Source organism: Aotus nancymaae, unplaced genomic scaffold (genome assembly GCF_030222135.1).
Source record: "Aotus nancymaae isolate 86718 unplaced genomic scaffold, 86718_ANA_hifiasm-v0.15.2.pri h1tg000053l, whole genome shotgun sequence".
NCBI lineage: Eukaryota > Metazoa > Chordata > Mammalia > Primates > Aotidae > Aotus > Aotus nancymaae.
In genome coordinates this window covers 20,259,389-20,272,939 of record NW_026988467.1, presented here as the reverse complement: position 1 = coordinate 20,272,939, position 13,551 = coordinate 20,259,389, and the positions used below count along the sequence as shown (strand labels likewise).

General features: G+C 50.7%; 1 protein-coding gene across 1 annotated transcript; it reads left to right on the top strand.

Moving 5' to 3' along the window:
- The first annotated feature begins 515 nt into the window (after positions 1-515).
- ID3 (inhibitor of DNA binding 3) lies at positions 516-2,087 on the top strand. The gene is made up of 3 exons (XM_012440067.3): positions 516-887; positions 995-1,077; positions 1,598-2,087. Exons 1-2 carry the CDS (start codon positions 588-590, stop codon positions 1,052-1,054), a joined length of 360 nt encoding a protein of 119 aa, XP_012295490.1. The 5' UTR covers positions 516-587; the 3' UTR covers positions 1,055-1,077; positions 1,598-2,087.
- Positions 2,088-13,551: the final 11,464 nt, after the last annotated feature.

Genomic DNA, 13,551 nt, shown 5'->3' with positions numbered 1-13,551 from the left:
CAAGATAATTCCTGACGCCAGTGAGTCTGGAGGTCAGACGAACAGCAAATTGGGGAACAAGGCGGCACTAATTCCTTACAAGTTTCCCTTGAAAAATCTTTTGCTTAAAAAAAAGGCGGGGGAGCTTCTTTGCTGTTCAGGGATTTATGACCTCGGAGGAGCTGTGGGTTCGAACCAGTGTTGGGCTAAGGGCGGACTGGCAGGGGGCAGGGAAGCTCAAAGATCTGGGGCGCTGCCAGGAAAAAGCAAATTCTTAAAGTTAATGGTTTTCAGTGATTTTTAAATCCTTGCTGGCGAAGAGGCCCGCCTCTCCCCACTATCAGCGCTTCCTCATTCTTTAAATCCGCGGCTCCGCGGTCTTCGGCGTCAGACGAGCCAGAGGAAGCCTGTTTGCAATTTAAGCGGGCTGTGAACGCCCAGGGCTGGCGGGGGCGGGGCCGAGGCGGTCCATTTTGCATAAAGGGGTGTGCCTCAGAGCGGGCTCTATAAGTGCTCGCGGCAGCGAGCGTGCACGTATTGCAAGCCACTGTCGGGAGTTTCTTTGGGTTTTCTTCCACATCTGGGCACCTCTGGACTCACTTCCCAGCATGAAAGCGCTGAGCCCGGTGCGCGGCTGCTACGAGGCGGTGTGCTGCCTGTCGGAACGCAGTCTGGCCATCGCCCGGGGCCGAGGCAAGGGCCCGGCGGCCGAGGAGCCGCTGAGCCTGCTGGATGACATGAACCACTGCTACTCTCGCCTGCGGGAACTGGTACCCGGCGTCCCGAGGGGCACTCAGCTTAGCCAGGTGGAAATCCTACAGCGCGTCATCGACTACATCCTCGACCTGCAGGTGGTCCTGGCCGAGCCAGCCCCTGGGCCCCCCGACGGGCCCCATCTCCCCATCCAGGTAAGCCTCGGAGCTGCGTCAGGGCTGAACATCCAGGCAAGGATGCTGTGGGACCCTCAGAGCCCCCGATTGCCTTATGTAACTCTTCCCGCTTTTCCTCTTCTCAGACAGCCGAGCTCGCTCCAGAACTTGTCATCTCCAATGACAAAAGGAGCTTCTGCCACTGACCCGGCCGTCCTGGCACCTCCTGGTGAGTATCTCCTCCCGTGGAGAGGGAGGTTTAAACGGCAAGTCCTGGAGTTGGCAGAGCTTTTAAAAGATTGCCACCCCCTAGGTTTAGGGAAACCGAGGCCAGAGAGAGAAGTGACTTGCCCGTGGTCCCATCAAATGAATGGTAGAGTCAGTTTCCATGTGATGTGCATTTCAGCCTTAAACGCGCGTCACTCCTGCCCTCCTGCAGTGGCCAAGGGTCTGCGAAAGTAGACGCGGGTCCGACTAAATAAAAGTCTTTCTGTTTGGAGTTGTATAGGGAGCTGTGTCTTCGACAGCCCCCTCCCAGCTAGTGTCAATTCCAAGTGGGAGGGGTAGTGCAAGCTCCGCCTGTGGTCTTTGGCGCCAACTGGGTGGGGGCAGTGTGGGGCGCGGAGTTATCAGCTGAAGGTAGAGACCAAGTTTCCTCCCTGGCGCCGGCCAGTCTGCGGACGGCCCCCGCCTCGGCGCGATCGGCGGAAACTGACGGCTCCTTGGTCTTCTTTTCCTCCCCCGCCCAGAACGCAGGTGCTGGCGCCCGTTTGGCCTGGGACCCCGGGAACCTCTCCTGCCGGAAGTAGGACGGCATGGATGGGCCCCAACTTCGCCCTGCCCACTTGACTTCACCAAACCCCTTCCTGGAGGCTGAACCTGGTGCCCAAGAGCGAAGGACTGTGAACTTGTGTGGCCTGAAGAGCCAGAGCTAGCTCTGGCCACCAGCTGGGCGACGTCACCCTGCCCCCACCCCACCCCGAAGTTTTAAGGACTGTCTTTTCAGAGCATGGAGGTGTGGAGGGAGTGGCTGCTCTCCAGACTCTGCCAAGGCGGCGGCAGAGCTGGTCTTCTGGTCTCCTTGGAGAAAGGTTCTGATGCCCTGATTTATGAACTCTATAATAGAGTATATAGCTTTTGTACCTTTTTTACAGGAAGGTGACTTTCTGTAACAATGCGATGTATATTAAACTTTTTATAAAAGTTAACATTTTGCATAATAAACGATTTTTAAACAGTTGTGTATGTGACCCCCGTCTCCACCTAAGTACTAATGATGCTTTCTCTCACATGGCTGAAGTTAGGGAGCTTTGGGAAGTAAACTTGCTTGTTCCCATAAAAGGTAGATGAAAAAATGCCCAGCTGAGGAGGATGGGGTGGGGAAAAAGGGCTCATGATGAGTCCCATGTCCATTGAGGGGTGGGTGCAGAGAAAAGGTCTGGGCTCTGCCCCATCATTTCACGGATGAAGAGAAACCAGAGGGACTGGTGCAAGCTCGCCCAGCAAGTTGGGGGCTCAGGCAGGTTGAGAACTGAGTCCTCATGTCCCTTGAGATCTATCAGTAGCTTTCTACTTTATTGTCACTTAATTATTCACTATGCCTTTCTAGCCGGGGATGTGGTAAGAGCAGAAAGAACCTCAAGTTTGCCTCACCTGGTGCCCAGACATGGGTGGTGGTTGATAGACAAATCCAGAAATGAATAAACTGATAACTGGGCCTGGTTTCATTTCCTTTTTGCTTTCTGGGCTGGCTTCCTTGTGGGCTTCCAGAGTTGGAAAAAGAAGAGAGGAAGTCTCAAATAAGAAAGATTTGGATGCTGGTTGGGAAGTACTTAACACTAATCCCTTCTCTAATGCTAGGTGGTTGTAGAGTCCAACTCTGAACAAGATATGTGAGGCAAGAGTCTCCACAGTCCTCATTTCTGCTGGTATTTCTACACCACCTCCATTGGGAACCTAATCTGTAAGCATCCCTGTCTCTATTTCAGAAATAGGGAAAAGGAAGCTCTGTGGGTAATGCTTCTGAACTAGGTTCTCACAGCCCTTGAGAAATAGAGGGGATTTGAACCTTAACTTCAGTGAGGCAGAAGGCAAGACCCCAACCCATGCCTTCCCCCACATCCCTGGTGGCTCCCCAGGTGGGCTTCACCAGGTGCCTGGCCTTACTAGAGATTCCTGTTTATGGTATGATCTCATCTGTGTGTTGGTCCCTGGCATGAATTACTTCAATATTTCATAACAAACAGGTCACGTCATCACCTTTAGTTCCTTAACCCTGGTGAGCTTTCTTGGGGTGAATAGCATGGGGGAGGAGGAGAACCTGTGGTCATTGCCAACCATCCAGCCTCATCGGTGGTTCTTAACCTGTTTTGTGTCCTGGTCACTCTGATCTGATGAAGGTATGAACACTGTTTTCAGAAAATACACATAAACACACTTTGCAGAGCAATCGCAAACCTCCAATCCTCACGGGAGGAACCCTTGCCCCAAACCAAGTACAAGGCATGGGCTGGGTCTATCTTGGATTGTTTTTTAGGTGTGCTGTGCTAGCTTTGGAGATGGCCGTACAAGGGCACAAATCCCTGCTCTGTCACCTCCTAGCTGTATAATTTCAGGCTAGGGACTTTGCCTCTCTTGAGCCTCAGTTTCTGCATCTGTAGAGGAAGGAAGGAAGCTGATCCTAAGGGAGTGGTTCTGAGATACCAGGCCCCACATGACACCATTAACTGCAGTAGAACCAGGCATTGAGCTCAATGTCTTACACTCTTTTCCGCCACAGCATGTTGCCTCCTGCTTGCTCGGAAGTTTCGGAAGGCTAAAAAGAGCTGCGGTGGTCATCTGCCGTGTGACCTTGAGCAAGCCACTCCACCTCTCTGAGCCTCTCTCCTTCTGTGCCCTGCTGGCTTCCAGGACAGAAGATAATGGTGGGAAAGTTCTTTGAAATGCATCACACACCTACGAGGTATTATTAAGCTAATTCCAAGGAAATTGCCTGTCAGGACTCCCAGGACTGAGCTGTTCAGGTGGCCAGGACAAAAGATAGACCAGCACGCCAATCCATTAGTCATTAGAGAGTGAAAGCAATTTGGCCCTAGGTCAGAAAACTCCCAGAGAGAGGATGGTGTCTTCTGTCATAATCACCTATGGAAGTGCCTGCCAGGTTCCAGACTATTTTATCTTCATTTTTGTTCTAATCCTCACAAACTACCATGATGGGTATCATTGCTGGTTTATAGAAAAAAAGACTCAGAGTAGCCAAATAACTTGATCCAGGTCACACAGCAAGAAAGTGGCAAAGCAGGGTTTGGGAAACCCAGTTTCCTCAAGCTTCAAAGCTCATGTTCTTGCCTTCACTTCAGATTGGCTTTTTCCTACCCACTCCCAGAGCCTGGCACATGCTTGGGCACCAGTGAGTGCTTGGGGAATAAAAGACCTAGGATTCCCCCTCATCTGTGAAAGGGGGATGACGATACCTCCTTTCCAGGTGTGTTGTTCAGATAAACCATAAGGCACATAAAGTATCCACTAGGCTTCCTGAACTACAAGATTCACTGCTGACATGCAATTTTCGCATGCAATCAGATTCAGAGCTGATGGGAATACAGATATTTGGGAGGTGTCTTTATTTTGTAAATTAGCTTAGAACAGGCGAAGTAACTTGCCGGTGGCCACAAGGCTCCGAAGTAACAAAGCCAGGATTCAAATTCATGCCTGTGACACCAGACAGAAAGCCGGTTATAGCTCTCTAGCCGGGGACGCGCGGGACAACCTTCAATTATCTGTCTTCCCGGCCTCATTACCCCTCGTGGCCACCACTCTTCCCCAAGACCCAGGCTACACCCTAAAAACCTCCTGCCGTTCTCTTTCCCGCAGCGCTGCTTCCAGAGCTCCCCTCTGCCCACTCCCGGACCTCCCCGGAGACAGCCACTCCCCACCGGCGGCTCCGCGGCGCCCGGGCATGGGCAGAGCCTCGGCCCACGTGGCCCGGAGCCCGGAGGGGCGGAGCCGAGCCGGCCCCGCCTCCGCCCCGCCCCTCCCGGCGCCCCACGCTCCCCCCGCGGGCCCTGGGGGCCGCTCGCAGGTGTTCGCTGGCGCCCGGATGTCTGAGCTCTGGCTCCGCTCTGGCTCCGGCTCCCTCCGCAGCCTGCGGGCGGGGCTCGCAGCCCATCCGGAGCCTCGCGGCGCCCTCGCCGCTCTGCCAGCAGCGTGGCCTCTCGGTTCCCAGCCTCCCGGCCTGGGGGGGGCCCCCCACCCAGCGAAGTCGCTGACCCCGCTGCTCTCTCGCTGCCCCCAGCTGCGCTCGGGCCTCTGCAGCCTCGGCGCGCCCCCACCCGCTTCCTGCTCCGGCCGCGAAGCCGCCCTGGATCGCACCCGGTTCCTTCCTTCCTTCGTGCTTTCAGACAACTCGCATTCCTCGAGCGCCTGCGTCTTGCCCTGCACTGGGCCTTCCCGACCTTCCGACTGTGGCCCCAGGCCCGCTGGGCTCCTCCGGGAAGCCTCTGCCTTCTCGGCTCTCCTACTCTACCTCCGCCCCTCTGTTCCATGAGGTGCTTCGCTGAGAGTCGAGCATTTAATTATTCTCTGATTAGTTCTCCTGTTAGAGGTCAGTCAGTGGCAAGGTCACGAAGTCTCTTTGTGACTCTGATCAGGGGTCAGAGCGTGGCCGAATTTGGGGTTTCGCCAGCCTAGGGCAGGCTTTAGGGATAAATGTGGGTAGTAAGGCTGTGGGGGTCCGTCTGTAGGCAGTGGCAGCGGCCAAGGTTTGTGAGTTGTCTTTGGGTAGGGTCGGTGGGCAATCGGGATCAGGGTAGTGAGACACGTTGAGACCAGGACTTGGGGGTTGCCTTTGACAAACCAGATACGGAGGGAGGATTTCTTTGAACTCATATTCACCTCCCTCAGTGGCTGACCATAGCGCTCCCCCCATACACAATATTGAGCTGTGCTGTCCTTCCATCTGGGGATGCCGTGTCTCACTACCACCCTGCTTCTACTTTGTGCCCAATGCTGCAGGCAGAAGCCCTCACTGGGCCAGACTTGTCAAAGGGAGCCTAGGCTTGGAGTGAGGGGGGCCAGGGTAGGGAGGTCGTAAGCTTCCTGGGGGACCCTTACCTTGGAGCCACCCAGGAAAGTTAATGTTCCTCCTGCGCCATCTGTCATTTGTTGTAAGTCTGAAGCCTGTCAGGGATGGAAGGAAGGGCCCTTAGAGATGACAAATGTAAGGGCCGGGCGCGGTGGCTCACGCCTGTAATCCCAGCACTTTGGGAGGCCGAGGCGGGTGGATCACGAAGTCAAGAGATCGAGACCATCCTGGTCAACATGCTGAAACCCCGTCTCTACTAAAAATACAAAAAATTAGGTGGGCATGGTGGCACGTGCCTGTAATCCCAGCTACTCAGGAGGCTGAGGCAGGAGAATTGCCTGAACCCAGGAGGCGGAGGTTGCGGTGAGCCGAGATCGCGCCATTGCACTCCAGCCTGGGTAATAAGAGCGAAACTCCGTCTCAGGAAAAAAAAAAAAAGAGAGAGAGAGATCACAAATGTATCCCAGAGATGGGTAGGAGCCGGCTCAGGGACACACAGCAAGTTGGTGGTCAAGTCGGGATTGGAACACCAGCCTCCCACCTTCCCGTCCAGGGTTATTTTCATGATGCGCTTCCTACCCTGAGTAGGAGTTGTTTTTCCCACTTTAGAGATGGGGCAGCAGAGGCCTGGAGGGGCCGAGGGACTGCCTCTTAGGCTGAGGATCTGCAAAAAGGAAGTCAGGAAGGGTGATTTCCCAAAGCATTGTCTCTTGTTACTGCCACCCTCGTTAGAAGCAAATGGAACAAGGGTGACCAAGAGTCGAGTTGGAAGGTGGAGAGGGAGACAACACTGTAAGAACGGCTGGGGAAAAGCTTAGCTGGGCTCTTATGGAAACATATGGAACTCATTACCCAGAGTTGAGGTGGTCGCTGGCCAGCTGGCAGTTGGTCCGTTTGGGGCTAAAAGTGTGTGTTGTGTGGCAATGAGGGTACCCAAGGCACGGCAGACTCCCTGGAATAACCTGCCCACTCCCTGATCCCAGTTCTTCCTGAATCTTGTTTTGTTTTCTATGCCTATGCCATTTCTAGCATCAGAAAAAGGGTTTCTGGGCACGGTGGCTGTCGCCTGTAATCCCAGCACTTTGGGAGGTTGAGGCGGGCACATAACCTGAGGTCAGGAGTTCAAGACCAGCCTAGCCAACATGGTGAAACCCTGTCTCTACTAAAAATACAAAAATTAGCTGGGCGTGGTGGCAGGCAACTGTAATCCCAGCTACTCGGGAGGCTGAGGTAGGAGAATCACTTGAACCCCAGAGGCAGAGGTTACAGTGAGCTGAGATCATGCCACCGGACTCCAGTCTGGGCAACAGAGTGAGATTCCGTCTCCAAAGAAAAGAAAAAAAGGGTTTCAAGACATGCCACTGTAGGTTATGCAGGGAAGAGATAAGAGATTGAGGAGAGATTGAGGACTGTCAGGACAGACAACCATATTGCTCCATTCGCCACCCCACACCCACCCTGACTTTCTTCATCAGGGCCAGGGGCCACCTGGTCTTACAGTGGGTCCATATCCCCTGTTCATGATCCTGCCTTCCACTGAGGGTTCATCCAGGTGGGCCCCAACGGGCCTAGATGTTAATCCCTGTCAATCATATTTTCCACTGCAGGTTCAACTCCATATACAAAGACAGCAGCAAATTAAGTGTTTGAAAAGAGGCCATTAGCTAGTGGACAGCATTTTACAGTCTATGTGGTAACGTGGACTGGTTGGGGTGTGCTTTCATAACCCCCCCCCACCATGGCTCATAGGTGTTAGGGGACCTGCTAAAGGTCACCCTGGAGTAACTGTCAGAGCCACTCTCCAGGGTGGCCTCCTTACCCAGTGCTTTGCATGTCGGCAGCTGTTTTGAAGCTTTGTGCAAACCCATGGGTACCGCAGAATTGACCTCTTCCAGCCACAGCAGTAATCCTGTTACTTTCTCTCTGTGAGTCTGGGAAATAGACACTGGTTAAAACCTCAGCTTTGCTATTTACCAGCTGTGCTATCACAGATAAGTTTTTTGTTTTTCTTTGTGTGTGTGTGGTTTGTTTGTTTGTTTTTTGAGACAGGGTCTCAATCTGTTACCCAAGCAGGAATGCAGTGGCATGATCACTGCTCTTACTGCAGCCTTGACCTCCCAGGCTCAAGTGATCCTCCCACCTCAGCCTCCTGAGTAGCTGGGACTAGAGGTGTGCGCCACCATGCCCGGCTAATGTTTTTCTTTTGTATCAACGTTGCCTCGGCTGGTCTAGAACTCCTGGGCTCAAGCAATCCTCCTACCTCGGCTTCCCAAAGTGCTGGGATTACAGGTCTGAGCAACCTCACTGGGCCAGAGGTAAGTTATTTATCTTCTCTGAGCCTCACACGGTTGCCTTGATGATTAAATTAGATGACATATGTGAAGCATCTGGTACTTGGTAGGCCCCAGATGACCCCTACCACAGAGTTTGCTGGGCTTGGTGTCAGATTCCTAGCCTTATTCCTTCTTCATCCTTCCAGGGTGGCAATGTGTTTGGCATAACCCAATCACAGTGCCCCAGGACTCCTGTCCAGCATTGGCACTCTATCTGCAGAGCCCTTTCACTCAGCCTGGCAGCATCCTATCGGCATCATGGCCCAGTGGCTTGAGGAATATAAACAGTGGAGACTAAAAGCAGAGCTCTGGTCCAGCACCTCCACTCCCAAGCTCTGCCACCCTGGACAAGCTCCTTCCCCTCTCTGAGCCTCAGTCTCTTCTCTGTAAGACTGTGAGAACCCTGCCCAGAGTTGTGTGCAGATTTACTGAATGTAAAGCACCTAAAAACCTGCCAGGATGTGGCTGGCACTCAAGAAGCATTACTAGACTCATTTCACACATGGAGAAACTGAGTCCCAGAGTGGGAAAGAGACTCAGGCAAAGATTCCCTCACAAACATGGGGATAAAAAGCCAGATCTTCAAGCTCCCAGTCAGTACCTAATTACTACTTTCTCATTCTTGGAATTTGTAATTATTTCATGACAAGTGTGTTTTTAGCTGCCGGAAGGACACAGCTTCAGATGCTGTGAGCCTACTCCGGCTCAGCCTGACCCAGAACCAGCTCACTCATGAAACGACCCTCCCTTGAAGAGAACAGGAGTTGCGAGGAGGGAGAACATGACCCAGAGGCCAAAGAACTTGGAGGCCAGAGTTGGTGTAATTGCAGGTAAGAGTAGCAGCTTCGTGATCAGCCAGACCTCCATTCAAATCCTTCTCTGCCACCTCTTAGCTATGTGACAAGCTACATGACACCACCTCCCCCGAGCCTCAGGTTTTCATCTGTAAACCCCCAATTGTCCCTCTCCAGTAGGGCTATTATAGGAATTAAATAAGACAACAGAGGTAGAATAGCTGCTCCCAACAGGCAGCCCTTACAATTTCACAAAGAGGAAGCCAAAGGGGAGCCAGCTACTTTTTTTGTTTTTTTGAGACGGAGTCTTACTCTGTCACTGGGCTAGAGTATAGTAGCGCGATCTCGGCTCACTGCAACCTCCATCTCCTGGGTTCAAGCAATTCTCCTGCCTCAGTCTCCCGAGTAGCTAGAATTACAGGTGCCCATCACCATGCCCAGCTAATTTTTTTGAATTTTTAGTAGAGATGAGGTTTCACCATGTTGGCCAGGATGGCCTTGATCTCTCTCTTTTTTTTTTTTTTTGGAGACAGAGTTTCGCTCTTGTTACCCAGGCTGGAGTGCAATGGCGCGATCTTGGCTCACTGCAATCTCTGCCTCCTGGGTTCAAGCGACTTTCCTGCCTCAGCCTCCCAAGTAGCTGGGATTATTTACAGGTGTCCACCACCACACCTGGCTAATTTTTTTGTGCTTTTGGTAGAGATGGAGTTTCACTATGTTGACCAGACTGGTCTCGAACTCCTGAAGTTGTGATCTGCCCGCCTTGGCCTCCCAAAATGCTGGGATTACTGGTGTCAGCCATCACACCCAGCCTAATTCTTGTATTTTCAATGGAGACAAGGTTTTGCCACGTTGCTCAGGCTGGTCTCAAACTCCTGGGCTCAAGCAATCCACCTTCCTCAGCCTCCCAAAGTGCTAGGATTATAGGTATAAGCCACCTCGCCCATCCTTATAAACTTTTTTGTTTTTTGATATGGTGTCTCGCTCTGTCGGCCAGGCTGGAAAGCAGTGGCGCAATCTTGGCTCACTGCAACCTCCACCTCCTGGGTTCAAGCGATTCTCCCACCGCAGCTTCCTGAGTAGTTGAGATTATAGGTACCCATCACCACGCCCAGCTAAGTTTTTGTATTTTTTTTTTTAAAGAGATGGGGTTTCACCATGTTGGCCAGGCTGGTCTCGAACTCCTGACCTCAGGTGATCCACCCGCCTCTGTCTCCCAAAGTGCTGGGATTACAGGCCTGAGCCACCATGCCCGGCCTCTAATTTTTTATATTTTTAATAGAGACGGAGTTTCTCCATGTTAGCCAGGCTGGTCTTGAACTCCTGACCTCAAGTGATCTGCCCACCGTGGCCTCCCAAAGTGCTGGGATTACAGGCGTAAGCCATTGTGCCTGGCTCTTGTTAGAAACTTGTAATTGAACAAACAATGGATAATAGAGATGTTCTAAGATTTGTCTAATGAAATGCTTTGTGTTCCCATGCTCTTCCACGTACTAGCTGTGTGAACTTAGACAAGTGACTTCTCTTCTCAGTGTCTGCTAACAGTCCTTACACAGATGATTGTTGTGAGACTTAGTTCCCATACAAAATTCTTAGATTAGTGTCTGGCATATAATAAGAACCACAGCCCCCAAATGCTAGTTGTCATTCATTATCTTAGCATACCATGGGAAGCCTGTGTTCTCTTACATTCTATAACCATCTGTGGTTTAATATAAAATCATGATGGCTCTTTTATTTTTATTTTTTTGAGTAAAATGGGCATTTCAGAAAGATGTACCAGATTTTTATCACATGGCTTTGTGAGATCGGCACCTAGCCAACTTCACACACAGTCACACATGTGCATGCATGAGCACACATGCATGTAGACACACATGCTTTGACAAGGCTGTGCTGCGCTGGGCTGCTTTCCAAATAGGTGGAAACAAGTCTTGCCCTGAAGAACCGCCTGTCCCCTTCCTGCCCACTCATCACACTCGTGGAATGAGGAAGGAAGGGGTGATTGGCTCACAGTGGCAGCGTAGCTCTTGGCAAATCTGATTTGGGAGAAAGGCCTGGCTGCAGCTCTTGGCCTAAGTGTCAGAGCCTGGGTCCCAGCCCTGCCCGGATGCCCTCCTTTGCTGTGCAACCCTGGGCATGGAGCTTTACCTCTCTGAGCCCCAGCTTTGTCATTTGTGAAAGGACACTAACTGTTTCTACCTCTCGGAGTTGTAAGGATTTGACAACCACGTGGAAAGTGCCTGGCATGTCGCTGTTGCTTCATAAATAAGAGCTCTTAAAAGCCTGGCTCGTTTTTTAGCTCAGTAAAAGCTATCTTTTATAGTCTTTAATAAAATAGCGGTATGGTCTATGTGCCTTACATAATAGCCTTTATTGCTTTTTGGCATATCTGTTAATCCAATAAAGGTGTTTATTTCCTTTGTTTTTTTCATATTTTATTCATATTTTACAATGTCTGGGCAAGTCAACGAAACGCAGTGAACCTCAGTTTCCTTATCTCTAAAATGAGAAAAAAAAGCCTTCCTCACAAGGTTGTTTGTAGAATTCAATGAAATGGCATATGTGTGTCCAGGAAGTAAGAGATCATTTTTTTTTTTTTTTAGCAACTCCTTTGCTCTCACTAGGCTGTATTTCTCAAAGACAGAGGGAGTTATTATTATTATTATTATTATTGAGACAGGGTCGCACTCTGTCATCCAGGCTGGAGTGCAGTGGCGCCATCTTGGCTCACTGTAACCTCCACCCCCAGGGCTCAATCGATCCTCCCATGTCAGCCTCCAGAGTAGCTGGGACTATAGGGAGAGAGTTTTATTGACCTCTGTATCCCCAGCATTGAATATGTAGTAATACATTTTTTTTGTTTGTTTTTTGAGACAGAGTCTCGCTCTGTCGCCCAGGCTGGAATGTAGTGGCACAATCTCGGCTCACTGCAAACTCCGCCTCCCGGGTTCAAGCAGTTCTCTGCCTCAGCCTCCCGAGTAGCTGGGATTTACAGGCGCCCACCACCACCGTCAGCTAATTTTTGTATTTTTAGTAAAGACAGGATTTTACCATCTTGACCAGGCTGGTCTCAAACTCCTGACCTCATGATCCACCTGCCTCGGCCTCCCAAAGTGCTAGGATTACAGGCATGAGCCACCATGCCTGGCCAGTAAGACATTTAATAGTAACAGTGACATTGACAACAACTTTCATTTACTGAACACTTACTGTGTTGGAAGCTCTGTGCTAAGTGTCTTGTAATAGAAGAAGGACAAGTAAGACATGTAAACGATTTGATTTTCTCTGCTGATGATTTAAACATGAAGGAATTGTTTTACCTTTCCCTTGGGGAAGTTTTGTATTCCTTACTGCAGACAAAGTTTATTCTTAGGCCATGTACTTGTTTGGCCAAATCAGTTGGATAATAATTAGGGCAATCCTTGGTTTCCTTTCTGTAAAATGGGGCTAAAGATTAACTTGACTCGCGTAAAAGTGTCCCATAAATGGGACATAAATGACGATGGTTTTTCCTTACTCCTTCTTTTCCTCCCCATGTACACACACCCTTCCTTGGAGAGAAGGCAGTGACTAGGAAAGATACAAAACTGAGTGGCAGAGAGCTAAGTCCCTTTGCCCCTGTGGGATGCTGTTTCTTCTTGGCATAGCATGGGAGATTTTTCTGGAATAAATTCCTGATTCTGAGACTCTCCAGGGCCTAGCTTAAGTCCTGCCTCCTTCAGAAAAACCTCCCTTAATTGCCACAGCACCAGAGTCTACTTATACAAATACCACATGCCCCTGAGATCACATGTTGCATATTCCCAGTAGATTTAAGTCCTAGAAGACGCGATTGTTGTGTTGGTGGTTTGATCTCTGTTTTTCCAAGGACTTTATTTTTTTCTTATTTTTTAGAGACAGTGTCTCTGTCACCCAGGCTGGAGCGCAGTGATGCAATCATAGCTAACTGTAGCTTCAAACTCCTGAGCTCTACAGATCCTCCCGCCTCAGCCTCCCAAGTCTGGAACTGCAGGCGCACACTACCACACCCAGCTACTTTTTAAAATTTTTTGTAGACATTGGGGGGTCTTGCTATGTTACCCAGGCTGGTCTTGAACTCCTGGCCTTGTGATCCTCCTGCCTCAGCCTCCCAAAGTGCTTAGATTACAGGTTTGAGCCACTGCACTCAGCAAAGTTCGTTCATTCGTTCATTCTTTCATTCTTTCTTTCTCTTTCTTCTTTCTTTTTTTTTTTTTTTTGGAGACAGAGTCTTGCTCTGTCACCCACACAAGACTGCAGTGGCAGGATCTCAGCTCACTGCAACCTTCACCTCCCAGGTTCAAGCTATTCTCCTGCCTCAGTCTCTGGAACAGCTGGGACTACAGGCACCAACCACCATGCCCAGAAATTTTTTTTTTGTATTTTAGTTAGATGGGGTTTCACCATGTTGGCCAGGCTGGTCTCGAACTCCTGACCTCAAGTGATCTGCCCACCTTGGCCTCCCAAAGTAC